The 14,414-nt window shown below is 52.2% G+C and overlaps 2 protein-coding genes across 2 annotated transcripts; both read left to right on the top strand.

The window, feature by feature from the left end:
* The first annotated feature begins 1,104 nt into the window (after positions 1-1,104).
* LOC132207390 (uncharacterized) lies at positions 1,105-7,355 on the top strand. Its single transcript, XM_059642889.1, has 4 exons — positions 1,105-1,222; positions 3,129-3,201; positions 5,766-5,929; positions 6,802-7,355. The coding sequence occupies exons 3-4, from the start codon at positions 5,882-5,884 to the stop codon at positions 7,159-7,161; spliced, it is 408 nt and encodes a 135-aa protein (XP_059498872.1). The 5' UTR covers positions 1,105-1,222; positions 3,129-3,201; positions 5,766-5,881; the 3' UTR covers positions 7,162-7,355.
* Positions 7,356-9,053: 1,698 nt separating this feature from the next.
* Positions 9,054-10,579, top strand: LOC125449603 (uncharacterized). Its single transcript, XM_048525443.2, has 2 exons — positions 9,054-9,196; positions 10,060-10,579. The coding sequence occupies exons 1-2, from the start codon at positions 9,149-9,151 to the stop codon at positions 10,417-10,419; spliced, it is 408 nt and encodes a 135-aa protein (XP_048381400.1). The 5' UTR covers positions 9,054-9,148; the 3' UTR covers positions 10,420-10,579.
* The last annotated feature ends 3,835 nt before the right edge of the window (positions 10,580-14,414 follow it).

Genomic DNA, 14,414 nt, shown 5'->3' with positions numbered 1-14,414 from the left:
CTCCATCTTCAGTCCACCTCCCCCTCTCTCCCTATTTAATCCAGAACCCTCACCCCATCCCCCTCTCTGATGAAGGGTCTAGGCCCGAAACGTCAGCTTTTGTGCTTCTAAGATGCTGCTTGGCCTGCTGTGTTCATCCAGCTTCACACTTTATTATCTTGGATTCTCCAGAATCTGCAGTTCCCATTATCACTCAAGAAGGGCCTCTTTTGTATTTTGTGATTCAAGGATACTGTTCTCAGGAGAGTGGGGACCCAGAGCTGAGCTGGAGTACAACTCCAGGGGAGGAAACAGACAGACAGAGACAGAAAGAGAGAGTGTGTGAGATAGAGAGACAGTCAGAGAGAAATAGAGAAAGAAAGGGGCAGAGAAACAGGATGGAGAGGGATGGTGAGAAATAGAGACAGAGGGAGCAATGGAAGGAGAAAGAGAGGGAGAGAGAGAGATAAAAAAAAGGTACAGAAGAGGACAGGGGAACCCACAGTGAGAAATAGAGTGGGAGAGCGATGAATGGAGGAAGAGAGAGGAAGGCAGAGAAACAGAGGGAGTGAGAGGAAGCTCAGAGGAGAGAGAGGGAAAGGGACAGAAAGAGAGAGAGACGGTGGTGAGGGATGGGTCGACAAGGAGACGGTGAGAGAGATACACACAGAGAGATATAGTGCCTGTGTGTGTGCTTCTGTCTCAGAGAGACAGAGAAAGATAGACTCAGTGAGATAGACAGTGATAAAAGCAGGGAGGGGTTGAATGAGAATAAAGTGTGGGCGACAGTCTCCTCTGATTTTCTCCATTTTTTCAATCTGTTCTTTCTGTAAAACATATGAATGAAAAGGGCTCGGCAGGGCAGTGAGAAGCCAATCAGAAAGCAGACATCGCAGGTGACGTGCCCTGTATCCGGGCAGATTGGAGATGTTCAGGTTAGGACTGGATGGACCGTAATGACTGGACTATAAGGAACAGCCACATTTCCAAACGCCACTGTAATGGTACAAGATAACAAAGTGTGCAGCTGGATGAACACCGCAGGCCAAGCAGCATCTCAGGAGCACAAAAGCTGACGTTTCGGGCCGAGACCCTTCATCAGAGAGGGGGATGGGGTGAGGGAACTGGAATAAATAGGGAGAGAGGGGGAGGCGGTCCGAAGACGGATCTTCAGGACATGGTCGAGCAGTTTCAAGGTCGAAGAGATTACAAGAGAGTTGCAGTGGGAGAGAGATTCCCGGAGGTAGGTCCCGTGGGAGGAGGGTAACTTCTTCAGGTTAGGCATCCTGGAAGCGGCTTCACAGTGAGGTTAAAATTGTGGTCAGAGCTAATGGGAACTGCAGATGCTGGAGAATCCAAGATAACAAAGTGTGGAGCTGGATGAACACAGCAGGCCAAGCAGCATCTCAGGAGCACAAAAGCTGACGTTTCGGGCTGAGACCCTTCATCAGAGAGGGGGATGGGGAGAGGGAACTGGAATAAATAGGGAGAGAGGGAGAGGTGAACCGAACCTCACTGAGAGAGAGAGAGGGAGAGACAGGCAAACAGACAGAGAGAAAGGGGTGGGGGAAGAGAGAGGGACAGAGGCAGAGAGATGAAGGGAGAGAGAGAGAGAGAAAGAGAGAGACAGAGAGAGAGAGATGGAGGGAGAGAGAGAGAGCGAACGAGGGCAAGGGCGGGACAGGGAGAGAGACACAGTCTGTTCCCTATGGGAGGCTGTTCCTGAAGATTCAGTCCCCTTGGCCATAGCTGACTGAGGTGTCTTTCTGACTGGAGCTGTGTCAGCAGTGGTATTCCCCCTGGGATCAGTGTTGGGCCCCCTGTTGTCAGAAATATATAGAAATGATTTGGATGAGAATGTCGGGTCTCTGATCTGTAAGCTTGCGGCTAACGTGTAAATTGGTGGAGTTCTGGATAGTGAGGAAGGTTATCCAAGGATACAGCAGGATATAGATCAGCTGGAAAATTGGGCAGAGGAATGGCAGATGGAGTTTAATCCCGACAAGTGTGAGGTGATGTATTTTGGGAGGTGAACTGCACCAGGAAAGGATACAGTAAATAGTAGGACCTTTAGGTGCGTTGACACACAGAGGGATCTTGTGATGCATGGCCACAGTTCCCTGAAAGTGGCAGCACAGTGGGTAAAGTGGTGAAGAAGGCAATATGGCACACTGACCTTCATCGGTCGGGGCACTGAGTATAAACTTTGACAGGTCACTGTGCAGTTCTGTAAGACTTTAGCAAGGCCACATTTGGAACATTGTGTGCAGTTCTAGTGCCCACACTACAGGAAGGATGTGGGGCATTGGAGAGGGTGCAGGAGAGGTTTAGCAGGATGCTGCCTGGATGGGAGGGTATGAGCTACAAGGAAAGATTGGACCGACTTGGATTGTTTTCACGAGAGGGTCAGGGGCTGACAGGCAGCCTGAGAGAGTTATATAAAGTGGAGAGAGGCTTGGATCGGGTGGGAATGTCAAATACCCCGGGGGGGGGGGGGGTGGGGGCATGGATTTAAGGTGAGACGGGGAATGTTTAAAGTACACAAGAGGGTGATTGGGATTCGGAATGTACTTCCCGGAGGAGGTGGGAGATGCAGATACGATAGTAGATAGTAATGTTTAAGAGGCATTTATAGAGGCACAGGAACAGGCCAGGAATAGACAGATATGCACACTGTGCTGGCAGATAGCATGAGGAATGAAATGGCATTATTGCTGGCAGAGACATGGTGGGCCGAAGGGACTGTTCCTGTGCTGTACCATTCAACATTCCCCAGCCACCAATCCCTTTAAAAGACGAAGCAGGAACCGTGGGATAGGAGAGAGAGAGAAAGGCGGGTGGAGAGAGACAGAGGAAAAAAGAGAGAGGCGGGGCGGCGTGTGGTGTGGAAAGAGAGAGAAAGTCAGAAACAGGGATACAGAGAGAGAAGGAAAAGAGAGAAATTGACAGACAGAGAGAGAGAGAGACAGAGAGAGTGAAAGAGCCAGTGGAGAGAGAGAGAGAGTGAGGTACAGAGGGGCAGAAAGAGACAGTGTGAAAGATAGTTATAAAAGCAGGGTGGGGTTGAATGCGGGTAGGGAGACTGCGAGCAGTGTGTGGGGGACAGTTTCCTCTCAAGATTTTCTCCTTTTTTCAATCCGTTCTTTCAGTAAAACTTTTCGAATGAAGAGGGCTGGTGCTGAGAAGTGAGAAACCAATCAGAAAGCAGACATCGCAGGTGACGTGAGTATCCGGGCAGATTGGAGTTGCTCAGGTTCGGTATGGATAGATCGTAATAATTAGACTATTAGCGACCCTCCCATTTCACAGCAGCAGCTGGAGTGGTCCAGGGCTACATACAGAGTAAGACACCCTCTCAACTGGTCGGCACAACATCGAGGGCCGAAGGGCCTGTACTGTGCTGTAATGTTCCATGTAACTGTGACCATCAAACGCTCCCAGGGACAGCACGGGGTTAGATACAGAGTAAATCTCCCTCTCCAGTGTCCCCATCAAACACTCCCAGGGACAGAGACATCACGGGGTTAGATACAAAGTAAAGCTTCCTCTACACTGTCCCGCATCAAATCCTCCCAGAAACAGGGTCAGCACGGGGTTAGATACAGAGTAAAGCTCCCTGCACACTGTCCCCCATCAAACACTCCCAGGGACAGAGACATCACGGGGTTCGATACAGAGTAAAGCTCCCTCTACACTCTCCCTCATCAAAGCCTCCCAGGGACGGGGACAGCACTGTGGTAGATATAGAGTAAACCTCCCTCTACACTGTCCCTCCATCAAACCTCCCAGAAACAGGTTCAGCACGGGGTTAGATACAGGGTAAAACTCTCTCTACACAGTCATCATTAAACCCTCCCAGCACAGGGACAGCACAGGGTTCAATGCAGAATAAAGCTCTCTCTACACTGTTCCTCATGAAACGTTCCCAGGGACAGGGGCAGCATGGGGTTAGGTGTAGAGTAAAGTTTCCTCTATACTGTCCCCCATCAAACACCCTCAGGGACAGGGATGGCACAGGATTACCTGCAGAGTAAAGCTCTTTCTACACTGTCCCCATCAATTACTCACAGAGACAGGGACAGCACAGGGTTAGATACAGAGTTAAGTTTCCTCTACACTGTCTCCCATCAAACACTCCCAGGTGCAGGGTCTGCATGGTGTTACATACAGAGTAAAGCCCCCTCTACACTGCACCCATTCAGAGTGTGAGCCACCCTATCAGAGACTTGGTGAATGCCAAGAACACTGTTACTTTTGATCCTTCACATGGTGCTGTCGGCCTGGAATCATACGGTGTCCAGGCTGGGGCTGAGAGCAGTAGGTTTTCCTCCCTAAAGAACATTCATGCACCATTTGTGGATTTTAAAGCTCTCGATGGTTGCTGCCATGGTGACTGCTTGTCTGATGAGATTTCAGTTGTTGAGTGATGAATTCCATTACTTGCCCTCTCCCTGTTCTTACTTCTTTGATGGGCTTTGAACACAGTTTTCTTCAGCCCTGGCCTTTGGCAGTGAGCTGGGTCTTGAGGCCATTGTGTTCCTCTGTTCTTCCCAGCCCTTCCTCGGTCAAGGAACAAAGTGAAGCTGAAAGGGCCTTTTGGTGCTGTGATGAACATCAAACAGCAAAGGAGCATTCCTGTATTCATGGTAACTTTGCTCAGAGCTGGACAATTTCCCCACACTCTCAGGTGCTTTCCTGTGACTTGGTTGTTGTGTGTCTCAAAATGTCCCAGACATTCCAGGCAAGCGGGTAATTCCCCCTCAGAGTCAAGCCTCTCTGTTGATTGTCTTCACTTCATTGTAACCGGGACAGCTCCATCTGCCCCCTCTCTGACAGGCACCCCTGCTGACAACACATGTTCTGAATTCCCAATGGGAACATGCTCCAAATCCATCAGATAGAATCTTATCTCCCTCCCTTCATTCAGCCATTCAGCAGGATGCTGCCCAGCTTAGAGGGGAACTTGCAGGGGGTGGGAGTCCCATATACCTGCTGCCCCTTGTCCTTCTGGATGGAAGTGGGTCGTGGGTTTGGAAGGTGCTGCCTGAGGATCTTTGGTGAGTTTCTGCAGAGCATCTTGTAGATGGTACACACTGCTGTGACTGAGCATTGGTGGAGGAGGGAGTGGGACGTTTGTGGATGTGGTGCCAATCGAGCGGGGGCTGCTTTGTCCTGGATGGTGTCGAGCTTCTTGAGTGTTGTTGGAGCTGTCCCCATCCAGGGCCAATTGGGGAGTATTCCATCACCCTCCTGCCCTGTGCCTTGTAGATGGTCAGACAGGCTTTTCGGGGGAGACAGGATGGGAGTTACTCGCTGCAGGATTCCCAGCCTCTGACCTGCTCTGGTAGCTGCTGTGTTTATGTGGTAGGTCCAGTTGAGTCTGTGAGAGAATGAGGGTGAGTTATGGAGGGGACACTCTGACAGAGTGAGGTTGATACATGGTGGGAAAAGTTTGAGGGATTGAAGGTGAGTTACAGATGGGGCACTAAGAGGGAGTGAGGGTGAGTTATGGAGAGGGCACTGTGAGCGAGTGAGGGTGAGTTATGGATGGCACACTTTGAGGGAGTGAGGGTGAGTTATGGAGGGGACATTGAGGGAGTGAGGGTGAGTTATGGAAGGGACACTGTGAGGGAGAGTTATGAAGGGGACACTGTGAGGGAGTGAGGGTAAGTTATGGAGGGGAAACTCTGAGGGAATGCAATGAGCCGAGAGCTGCGAGCTGCTCTGATACTTTCAGTTGCATTCTGACTAACTAACCTTTGATCATATAACAACACATACTCCAGGAATTCCCCAATTCTCCCTTTGCTTATAAAACCCATCCACCTGTCACCGAGCTTGGCATTCAGACTGCTGTGCACGGACCTCACCTACTCTCCGCTGTTCGGTGACAGGGAACAGCATGACCGAGATTCACAAAGTGTTGCGGGAGCAGTTTCTCTGGGCACCGGTGAGTTGTAACTGAGACTGTTAGCTCCCTGTGTCTGGGGCTTGTATTGACGGGGACAGGGACAGGGGGAAAGGGATTGGTTGAACTTTATGTTCCATGTCCCGTTCACTGACCCCCTGAGGTGTAAACCCACGGCAGCTCCGTGGGACAGGAGTCTGTTGCTGCCCGGGACGCACTGTGCCTGGAGGACCATCAGCTCGGTGAAAGACCCTCTAATTGTCTGCCCGAAACGCGCTGGTCTTTCAGAGTGAGGATCCAGCCTGGCACCTTCCAAGGCCCAGGGCTACGTGCTGAGGGACACAGTAAATCGTGGGGGCAGCTGGTGCCCAGGTGCAGCGTGTAAAGACCTTTCTGCCGAAGGTAAATGGGGGCCCATTCAGACATCGGACCCCCGCAGTGCCTCGGATGTGTGTCAATATAGTCGTTTACAAGGAAGAAACGTACTAAACGTCAGCTTTCCTGCTCCTCTGATGCTGCTTGGCCTGCTGAGTCCATCCAGCTCCACACTTTGTTATCTCAGAGACGGATTTTGTTTGTTTGTTGGATCGAGTCAAACTTCACAGTTTATTTCGGCTCCTTCTGTACAGACTGTGCAGAATCGAAACCTCCCCCAATGACCCTGCATCTTGAAAGAGATATTCCTGAAATATGAAATAAAATATCTGGGTGAGCCGTGTGTCCAGGAGCAGTCCGTGTCCAACCGAACCCCTCCACCCCCCCCGGAACACTCCACGAACGGAACAAGGGTAAGTGGGAAGGGGTGAGGGTGAGATTGGGAGACGGTGGGGGAAGGTGCTGTGCGGAATTTGGGGATGTGCAAAAGGGTGCTGTGTCTGACAGAGCTGTTCACTGACTCTGTTTCATACCCACAGGTCAAGGTCCAGGAGCCCAAGTTCCCTGTTTCTGCAAAACCTGCTTCTCCACAGGCAAAGCCCCTCGACAGTACCCACCTGGAGGTACAGAAACCCGAGCCCCCGGTCCCCAGCAGCTCCTGCCAGCTCCTGCAATTCCGTCTGAGGGGCTGTAACGGGCAGAATGCCCTCATGAGTGCTCGCTCCGACAGCACCGTCATGGAATTGAAGGAGAAGATTTCCCTTAGCATTGGGGTTCCCCCGAAGAAGCAGATCCTGTACGTGAACAACCAGACCCTGCAGGATGGCAAGGTGCTGCGGGATTTTAACCTCCGAGGGCTCACTGACCTGCTGGTGGTACACAAGGTGTTGGGAGGGTAACGTTCCTCCTACCCTCCCACACAGAATTCCGGGATGTCTCCTGTTCCCGGGAAATGATCGGTCTGTGTTTGCTGATCTCCCAGCATCGGTCTGAGAGCGGGGTGCAATCACCCAGACTGTGCCATCTCTCCCTCCCTCTCTCTCTGTCTCACGGTCTCTGTTCAATGTCCAATAAAGACAATTGGCGTTTACCATCCAGGGCTCAGTGTCTGTGTGATCTTCCCCTCACCAACATCGAACGGCGTGATCCCACACACAGGGACTTGGGCGGAGCCTGACCCACAGGGACGGATGGGGAAGGGGACCCTGATTCACTTGGCCAAGAGACGGTGTGGGGTGAGGGGTCAGTGAGCTACAGGGTTAGGGTATGAGGTATCTGCTGCTGCGACTGAGCGTCGGTGGGGGGAGGGAGTGGGATGTTTGTGGATATGATGCCAATTGAGCGGGGGCTGCTTTGTCCTGGATGGTGTCGAGCTTCTTGAGTTGTTGGAGCTGCCCCCATCCAGGGGCAAGTTGGGGGGTGGGGGCGCGGTTGGCGGCATTCGCCTGTTCCTCATTGGAGATGGTCATTGGTAAGAATCCGAGAGTGGGGCTGTGTCAGGGATTTGGTTCACTAGTCTGCCAATTCTCCCGTAAAATACTGAGGAGGAGCCTGCAGGGTGGACCGGACTGTCCCTAACGTTATCTTTTCCGCTGCCCCTGTTGATGCAAAGTGTTTTTCCCGCTTCCCGAGATTGGAAAGCAAATTAAAATTATGCTCACCTGTCGGATTTGAGGTTCGCAGAGAGCAGGAATGTGGAGGTATGACACAGGGTGAGCCACGATTATACTGAATGGTGCAGCCGGCTTGAAGGGCTGAATGGCCTACTCCTGCTGTTCCAAAAGCCCCCCGGGTTACAGTTCGCAAACACGGGGCCGACAAGGAGAATCAGCTGGGATTCTGTCCCAGGTCCAGAAGGTCAGATTTAATTACACTCTCCGAGGAGGAAGTGGGCGCATGAATAGACGAGGGAGACTGAGGGAGTGAGGGTGAGTTATGGAGGGGACACTGTGAGGGAGTGAGCGTGAGTTATTGAGGGGACACTCTGAGGGTGTGAGGGTGAGTTATGGAGGGGACACTGTGAGGGAGTGAGGGTGAGTTATTGAGGGGACACGTAGGGTGTGAGGTTGAGTTACGGAGGGGACACTGAGGGAGTGAAGGTGAGTTATTGAGGGGACACTGTGAGGGTGTGAGGGTGGGTTATGGGGGGTACAGCCTGTGGAAGTGAGGGTGAGTTATGGAGGGGATACTGAGGGAGTCAGGCTGAGTTATTGAAGGGACACTATGAGGGGGTCAGGCTGAGTTATTGAAGGGACACTATGAGGGGGTGAGGGTGAGTTATGGAAGGGACACTGTGAGGGTGAGTTATGGAGGGGACACTGAGGGAGTCAGGCTGAGTTATGGAAGGGACACTATGAGGGAGTGAGGGTGAGTTATGGAGGGGACATTGAGGGCGTGAAGGTGAGTTATGGAAGGGACACTGTGAGGGTGAGTTATTGAGGGGACACTCTGAGGGTGTGGGGTTGAGTTATGGAGGGAACACTGAGGGAGTCAGGCTTAGTTATTGAGGAGACACTGTGAGGGGGTGAGGATGAGTTATGGGGGGGACACTGTGAGGGAGTAAAGGTGAATTATTGAGGGAACACTGTGAGGGAATGAGGGTGAGTTATTGAGGGAACACTCTGAGGCGGTTGTGGAGCTCAGGACCCCAGTCCCTTGAGGGGCAGTTTGTTGTGGGGAATGCAATGAGCCGAGAGCTGCGAGCTGCTCTGATACTTTCAGTTGCATTCTGACCAACTAACCTTTGATCATATAACAACACATACTCCAGGAATTCCTCAATTCTCCCTTTGCTCATAAAACCCATCCACCTGTCACCGAGCTTGGCATTCAGACTGCTGTGCACGGACCTCACCTACTCTCCGCTGTTCGGTGACAGGGAACAGCATGACCGAGATTCACAAAGTGTTGCGGGAGCAGTTTCTCTGGGCACCGGTGAGTTGTAACTGAGACAGTTAGCTCCCTGTGTCTGGGGCTTGTATTGACGGGGACAGGGGCAGGGGGAAAGGCATTGGTTGAGCTTTATGTTCCATGTCCCGTTCACTGACCCCCTGAGGTGTAAACCCACGGCAGCTCCGTGGGACAGGAGTCTGTTGCTGCCCGGGACGCACTGTGCCTGGAGGACCATCAGCTCGGTGAAAGACCCTCTAATTGTCTGCCCGAAACGCGCTGGTCTTCCAGAGTGAGGATCCAGCCTGGCACCTTCTAAGGCCCAGGGCTACGTGCTGAGGGACACAGAAAATCGTGGGGGCAGCTGGTGCCCAGGTGCAGCGTGTAAAGACCTTTCTGCCGAAGGTAAATGGGGGCCCATTCAGACATCGGACCCCCGCAGTGCCTCGGATGTGTGTCAATATAGTCGTTTACAAGGAAGAGACGTACTAAACGTCAGCCTTCCTGCTCCTCTGATGCTGCTTGGCCTGCTGAGTCCATCCAGCTCCACACTTTGTTATCTCAGAGATGGATTTTGTTTGTTTGTTGGATCGAGTCAAACTTCACAGTTTATTCCGGCTCCTTCTGTACAGACTGTGCAGAATCGAAACCTCCCCCAACGACCCTGCATCTTGACAGAGATATTCCTGAAATATGAAATAAAATGTCTGGGTGAGCCGTGTGTCCAGGAGCAGTCCGTGTCCCACCGAACCCCCCCGGAACACTCCCCGAACAGAACAAGGGTAAGTGGGAAGGGGTGAGGGTGAGATTGGGAGACGGTGGGGGAAGGTGCTGTGCGGAATTTGGGGATGTGCAAAAGGGTGCTGTGTCTGACAGAGCTGTTCACTGACTCTGTTTCATACCCACAGGTCAAGGTCCAGGAGCCCAAGTTCCCTGTTTCTGCAAAACCTGCTTCTCCACAGGCAAAGCCCCTCGACAGTACCCACCTGGAGGTACAGAAACCCGAGCCCCCGGTCCCCAGCAGCTCCTGCCAGCTCCTGCAATTCCGTCTGAGGGGCTGTAACGGGCAGAATGCCCTCATGAGTGCTCGCTCCGACAGCACCGTCATGGAATTGAAGGAGAAGATTTCCCTTAGCATTGGGGTTCCCCCGAAGAAGCAGATCCTGTACGTGAACAACCAGACCCTGCAGGATGGCAAGGTGCTGCGGGATTTTAACCTCCGAGGGCTCACTGACCTGCTGGTGGTACACAAGGTGCGAGGAGGGTAACGCTCCCCCCACCCTCCCAAAGAGAGGCAGGAATTCCGGGATGTCTCCTGATCCCGGGAAATGATCGGTCTGTGTTTGATGAAACTTCCTCCGTCGGTCTGAGAGCGGGATGCAATCTCCCAGACTGTGCCATCTCCCTCTCTCTCTCTCTCTCTCCGTGTCTCACTGTCTCCTGTTCAATGTCCAATAAAGACAATTGGTGTTTACCATCCAGAGCTCAGTGTCTGTGTGACCTTCCCCTCACCAACACCGCACAGCACGGCCCCACACACAGGAGTGCACTGACCCACAGGGAGGGAGTGTTCACTGTCCCACAGGGACGGTGTTTGGCATTGTCATGCAGGGTGAGGGTCCACAGGGATTGGGAGTGGGGGCACTGATTCACAGGGAGTGGGTACAGACCCACAGGAATGGTGGGGAGGGGGCACTGACTGACAGGGAGAGGGTACAGACCCACAGGCATGGTGGGGAGGGGGCACTGACCCACAGAGTGGGACACAGGCCCACAGAGAGAGGGTGACACTGACTCACAGAGGCAAAGGATACTGCCCCACAGGGACAGGAGTGAGGCAGCTGGTCAACAGTCCGTTTCCCCAGAGAGTCTACTTTTCTCGGCTCGAGAATTCTTCACGTTCATCAAAAACACAACACAGTAATCAACCGACTCCCAACAACACCCTGGTCACGTAGAGAAAGCTTTACTCTGTATCTAACCCCGTGATGTCCCTGTCCCTGGGAGGGTTTGATGGAGGACAGTGTAGAGGGAGCTTTACTCTGTATCTAACCACGTGATGTCCCTGTCCCTGGGAGGGGTTGATGGGGGACAGTGTAGAGGGAGCTTTACTCTGTATCTAACCCCGTGCTGTCCCTGTCCCTGGGAGGGTTTGATGGGAGGGACAGTGTAGAGGAAGCTTTACTCTGTCTCTAACCCCGTGCTGTCCCTGTCTCTGGGAGGGTTTGATGGGAGGGACAGTGTAGAGGGAGCTTTACTCTGAATCTAACCCCGTGCTGTCCCTGTCCCTGGGAGGGTTTGATGGGAGGGACAGTGTAGAGGGAGCTTTACTCTGAATCTAACCCCGTGCTGTCCCTGTCCCTGGGAGGTTTTGATGGGAGGGACAGTGTAGAGGGAGCTTTACTCTGAATCTAACCCCGTGCTGTCCCTGTCCCTGGGAGGGTTTGATGGGGGACAGTGTAGAGGGAGCTTTACTCTGGATCTACCCCGGACCACTCCCGCTGCGATAGGGAAATGGAACGGTCCAGTCATTACGGTCCATCAATTCCGGACCTGAACACCTCTAATCTGCCCGGATACAATGAACGTAACCACTACACTGCTTTCTGATTGGCTGTTCACTGCCCCGCCTTGGCCAGCTTCATTCTGAGATAGTAGGAAGTGCAGATGCTGGAGAATCTGAGATAACGAGGTGTGGAGCTGGATGAACACAGCAGGCCAAGCAGCATCAGAGGAACAGGAAAGCTGCTGGATGAACACAGCAGGACAAGCAGCATCAGAGGAGCAGGAAAGCTGCTGGATGAACACAGCAGGACAAGCAGCATCAGAGGAGCAGGAAAGCTGCTGGATGAACACAGCAGGACAAGCAGCATCAGAGGAGCAGGAAAGCTGCTGGATGAACACAGCAGGACAAGCAGCATCAGAGGAGCAGGAAAGCTGCTGGATGAACACAGCAGGACAAGCAGCATCAGAGGAGCAGGAAAGCTGCTGGATGAACACAGCAGGACAAGCAGCATCAGAGGAGCAGGAAAGCTGCTGGATGAACATAGCAGGACAAGCAGCATCAGAGGAGCAGGAAAGCTGCTGGATGAACACAGCAGGACAAGCAGCATCAGAGGAGCAGGAAAGCTGCTGGATGAACACAGCAGGACAAGCAGCATCAGAGGAGCAGGAAAGCTGCTGGATGAACACAGCAGGCCAAGCAGCATCAGAGGAGCAGGAAAGCTGACGTTTCGGGCCTTGATATCCCATCTTCATTCAGACAGTTTTGCTAAGAGAACAGATTGAAAAAAAAGGATAGAAATCTGAAAGGAGACTGTCCCCCACACTTTATCGTCATTCAACTACTCCCTGCTTTTACCACTGTCTCTCTCACTGCCTCTCGTTTCCTCTCTCTGTATCTCTCTCACTCTATCTCTCAATCTGTATCTGTCTACCTGTTTCTTCACTCTTTACCCCCTCCCTCGCACTTCCTCAGTCTCTCTTTCTGTGTCCCTTTCTCTCTCTCTATCTCTGTTCCACCGTGTCTTAGCTTTCCCTCACTCCCTCTGGCTCTCTCTCCCTATCTATCTTCCTCCATTCACGACTCGTCCTCTAATTCTCAATGTCTGTTCCTCTGTCCTTCTCTGTCCCTTTTACTCTCTGTGCCTCTGTCTCTCTCTTTCCCCTTCCACTGCTCTCTCCCTCTCTATTTCTCACCATTCCTTCCCTTACCTGTCTCTCTGCCCCTTTCTCTTTCTCTACATCTCTCACTGTCTCAATCTGCGTCTCTGTGCATCTCCCTGTCTCGTCATTTCTCTCTCTCTCCTATCTCACGGTTCCTCTTTTAAAGGGATTGGTGGCTGGGGAATGTTGAATGGTACAGCACAGGAACAGTCCCTTTGGCCCACTGTGTCTCTGCCAGCAATAATGCCATTTCATTCCTCATGCCACCTGCCAGCACACAGTGTGTATCTGCCTATTCCTGGCCTGTTCCTGTGCCTCTATAAATGCCTCTTAAACATTGCCATCATATCTGCTTCTCCCACCTCCCCTGGGATGTACATTCCAGATCCCAAACACCCGCCCGGTCCTTTAATCATTCCCCACCTCACCTTAAATCCATGCCCCCCGGTATTTGACATTCCCACCCGATCCAAGCCTCTCTTCATTTTATATAACTCTCTCAGGCTGCCTGTCAGCCCCTGACCCTCTCGTGAAAACAATCCAAGTCTGTCCAATCTTTCCTTGTAGCTCATACCCTCCCATCCAGGCAGCATCCTGCTAAATCTCTCCTGCACCCTCTCCAAAGCCCCACATCCTTCCTGTAGTGTGGGCACTAGAACTGCACACAATATCCCAAATGTGGCCTTGCTAAAGTCTTACAGAACTGCACAGTGACCTGTCAACGTTTATACTCAATGCCCCGACCGATGAAGGTCAGTGTGCCATATTGCCTTCTTCACCACTTTACTCACTGTGCTGCCACTTTTAGGGAACTGTGGCCATGCATCACAAGATCCCTCTGTGTGTCAACGCACCTAAAGGTCTGTATTTACTGTATCCTTTCCTGTTGCAGTTCACCTCCCAAAATACATCACCTCACACTTGTCGGGATTAAACTCCATCTGCCATTCCTCTGCCCAATTTTCCAGCTGATCTATATCCTGCTGTATCCTTGGATAACCTTCCTCACTATCCAGAAATCCACCAATTTACACGTTAGCCGCAAGCTTACAGATCAGAGACCCGACATTCCCATCCAAATCATTTCTATATATTTCTGACAACAGGGGGCCCAACACTGAACACAGGGGGAATACCACTGCTGACAGAGCTCCAGTCAGAAAGACACCTCAGTCACCTATGGCCAAGGGGACTGAATCTTCAGGAACAGCCTCCCATAGGGAACAGACTGTGTCTCTCTCCCTGTCCCGCCCTTGCCCTCTTTCGCTCTCTCTCTCCCTCCATCTCTCTCTCTCTGTCTCTCTCTTTCTCTCTCTCTCTCTCCCTTCATCTCTCTGCCTCTGTCCCTCTCTCTTCCCCCACCCCTTTCTCTCTGTCTGTTTGCCTGTCTCTCCCTCTCTCTCTCTCAGTGAGGTTCGGTTCACCTCTCCCTCTCTCCCTATTTATTTCCGAACCCTCACCCCATCCCCCTCTCTGATGAAGGGTCTAGGCCCGAAACGTCAGCTTTTGTGCTCCTGAGACGCTGCCTGGCCTGCTGTATTCATCTAGCTCCACACTTTGTTATCTTGGATTCTCCAGCATCTGCAGTTCCCATTAG

This window comes from Stegostoma tigrinum, chromosome 46 (genome assembly GCF_030684315.1).
Source record: "Stegostoma tigrinum isolate sSteTig4 chromosome 46, sSteTig4.hap1, whole genome shotgun sequence".
Lineage (NCBI taxonomy): Eukaryota > Metazoa > Chordata > Chondrichthyes > Orectolobiformes > Stegostomatidae > Stegostoma > Stegostoma tigrinum.
Note: the sequence above shows the minus strand (reverse complement) of the source record. Positions and strands in the feature narration are given on the sequence as shown.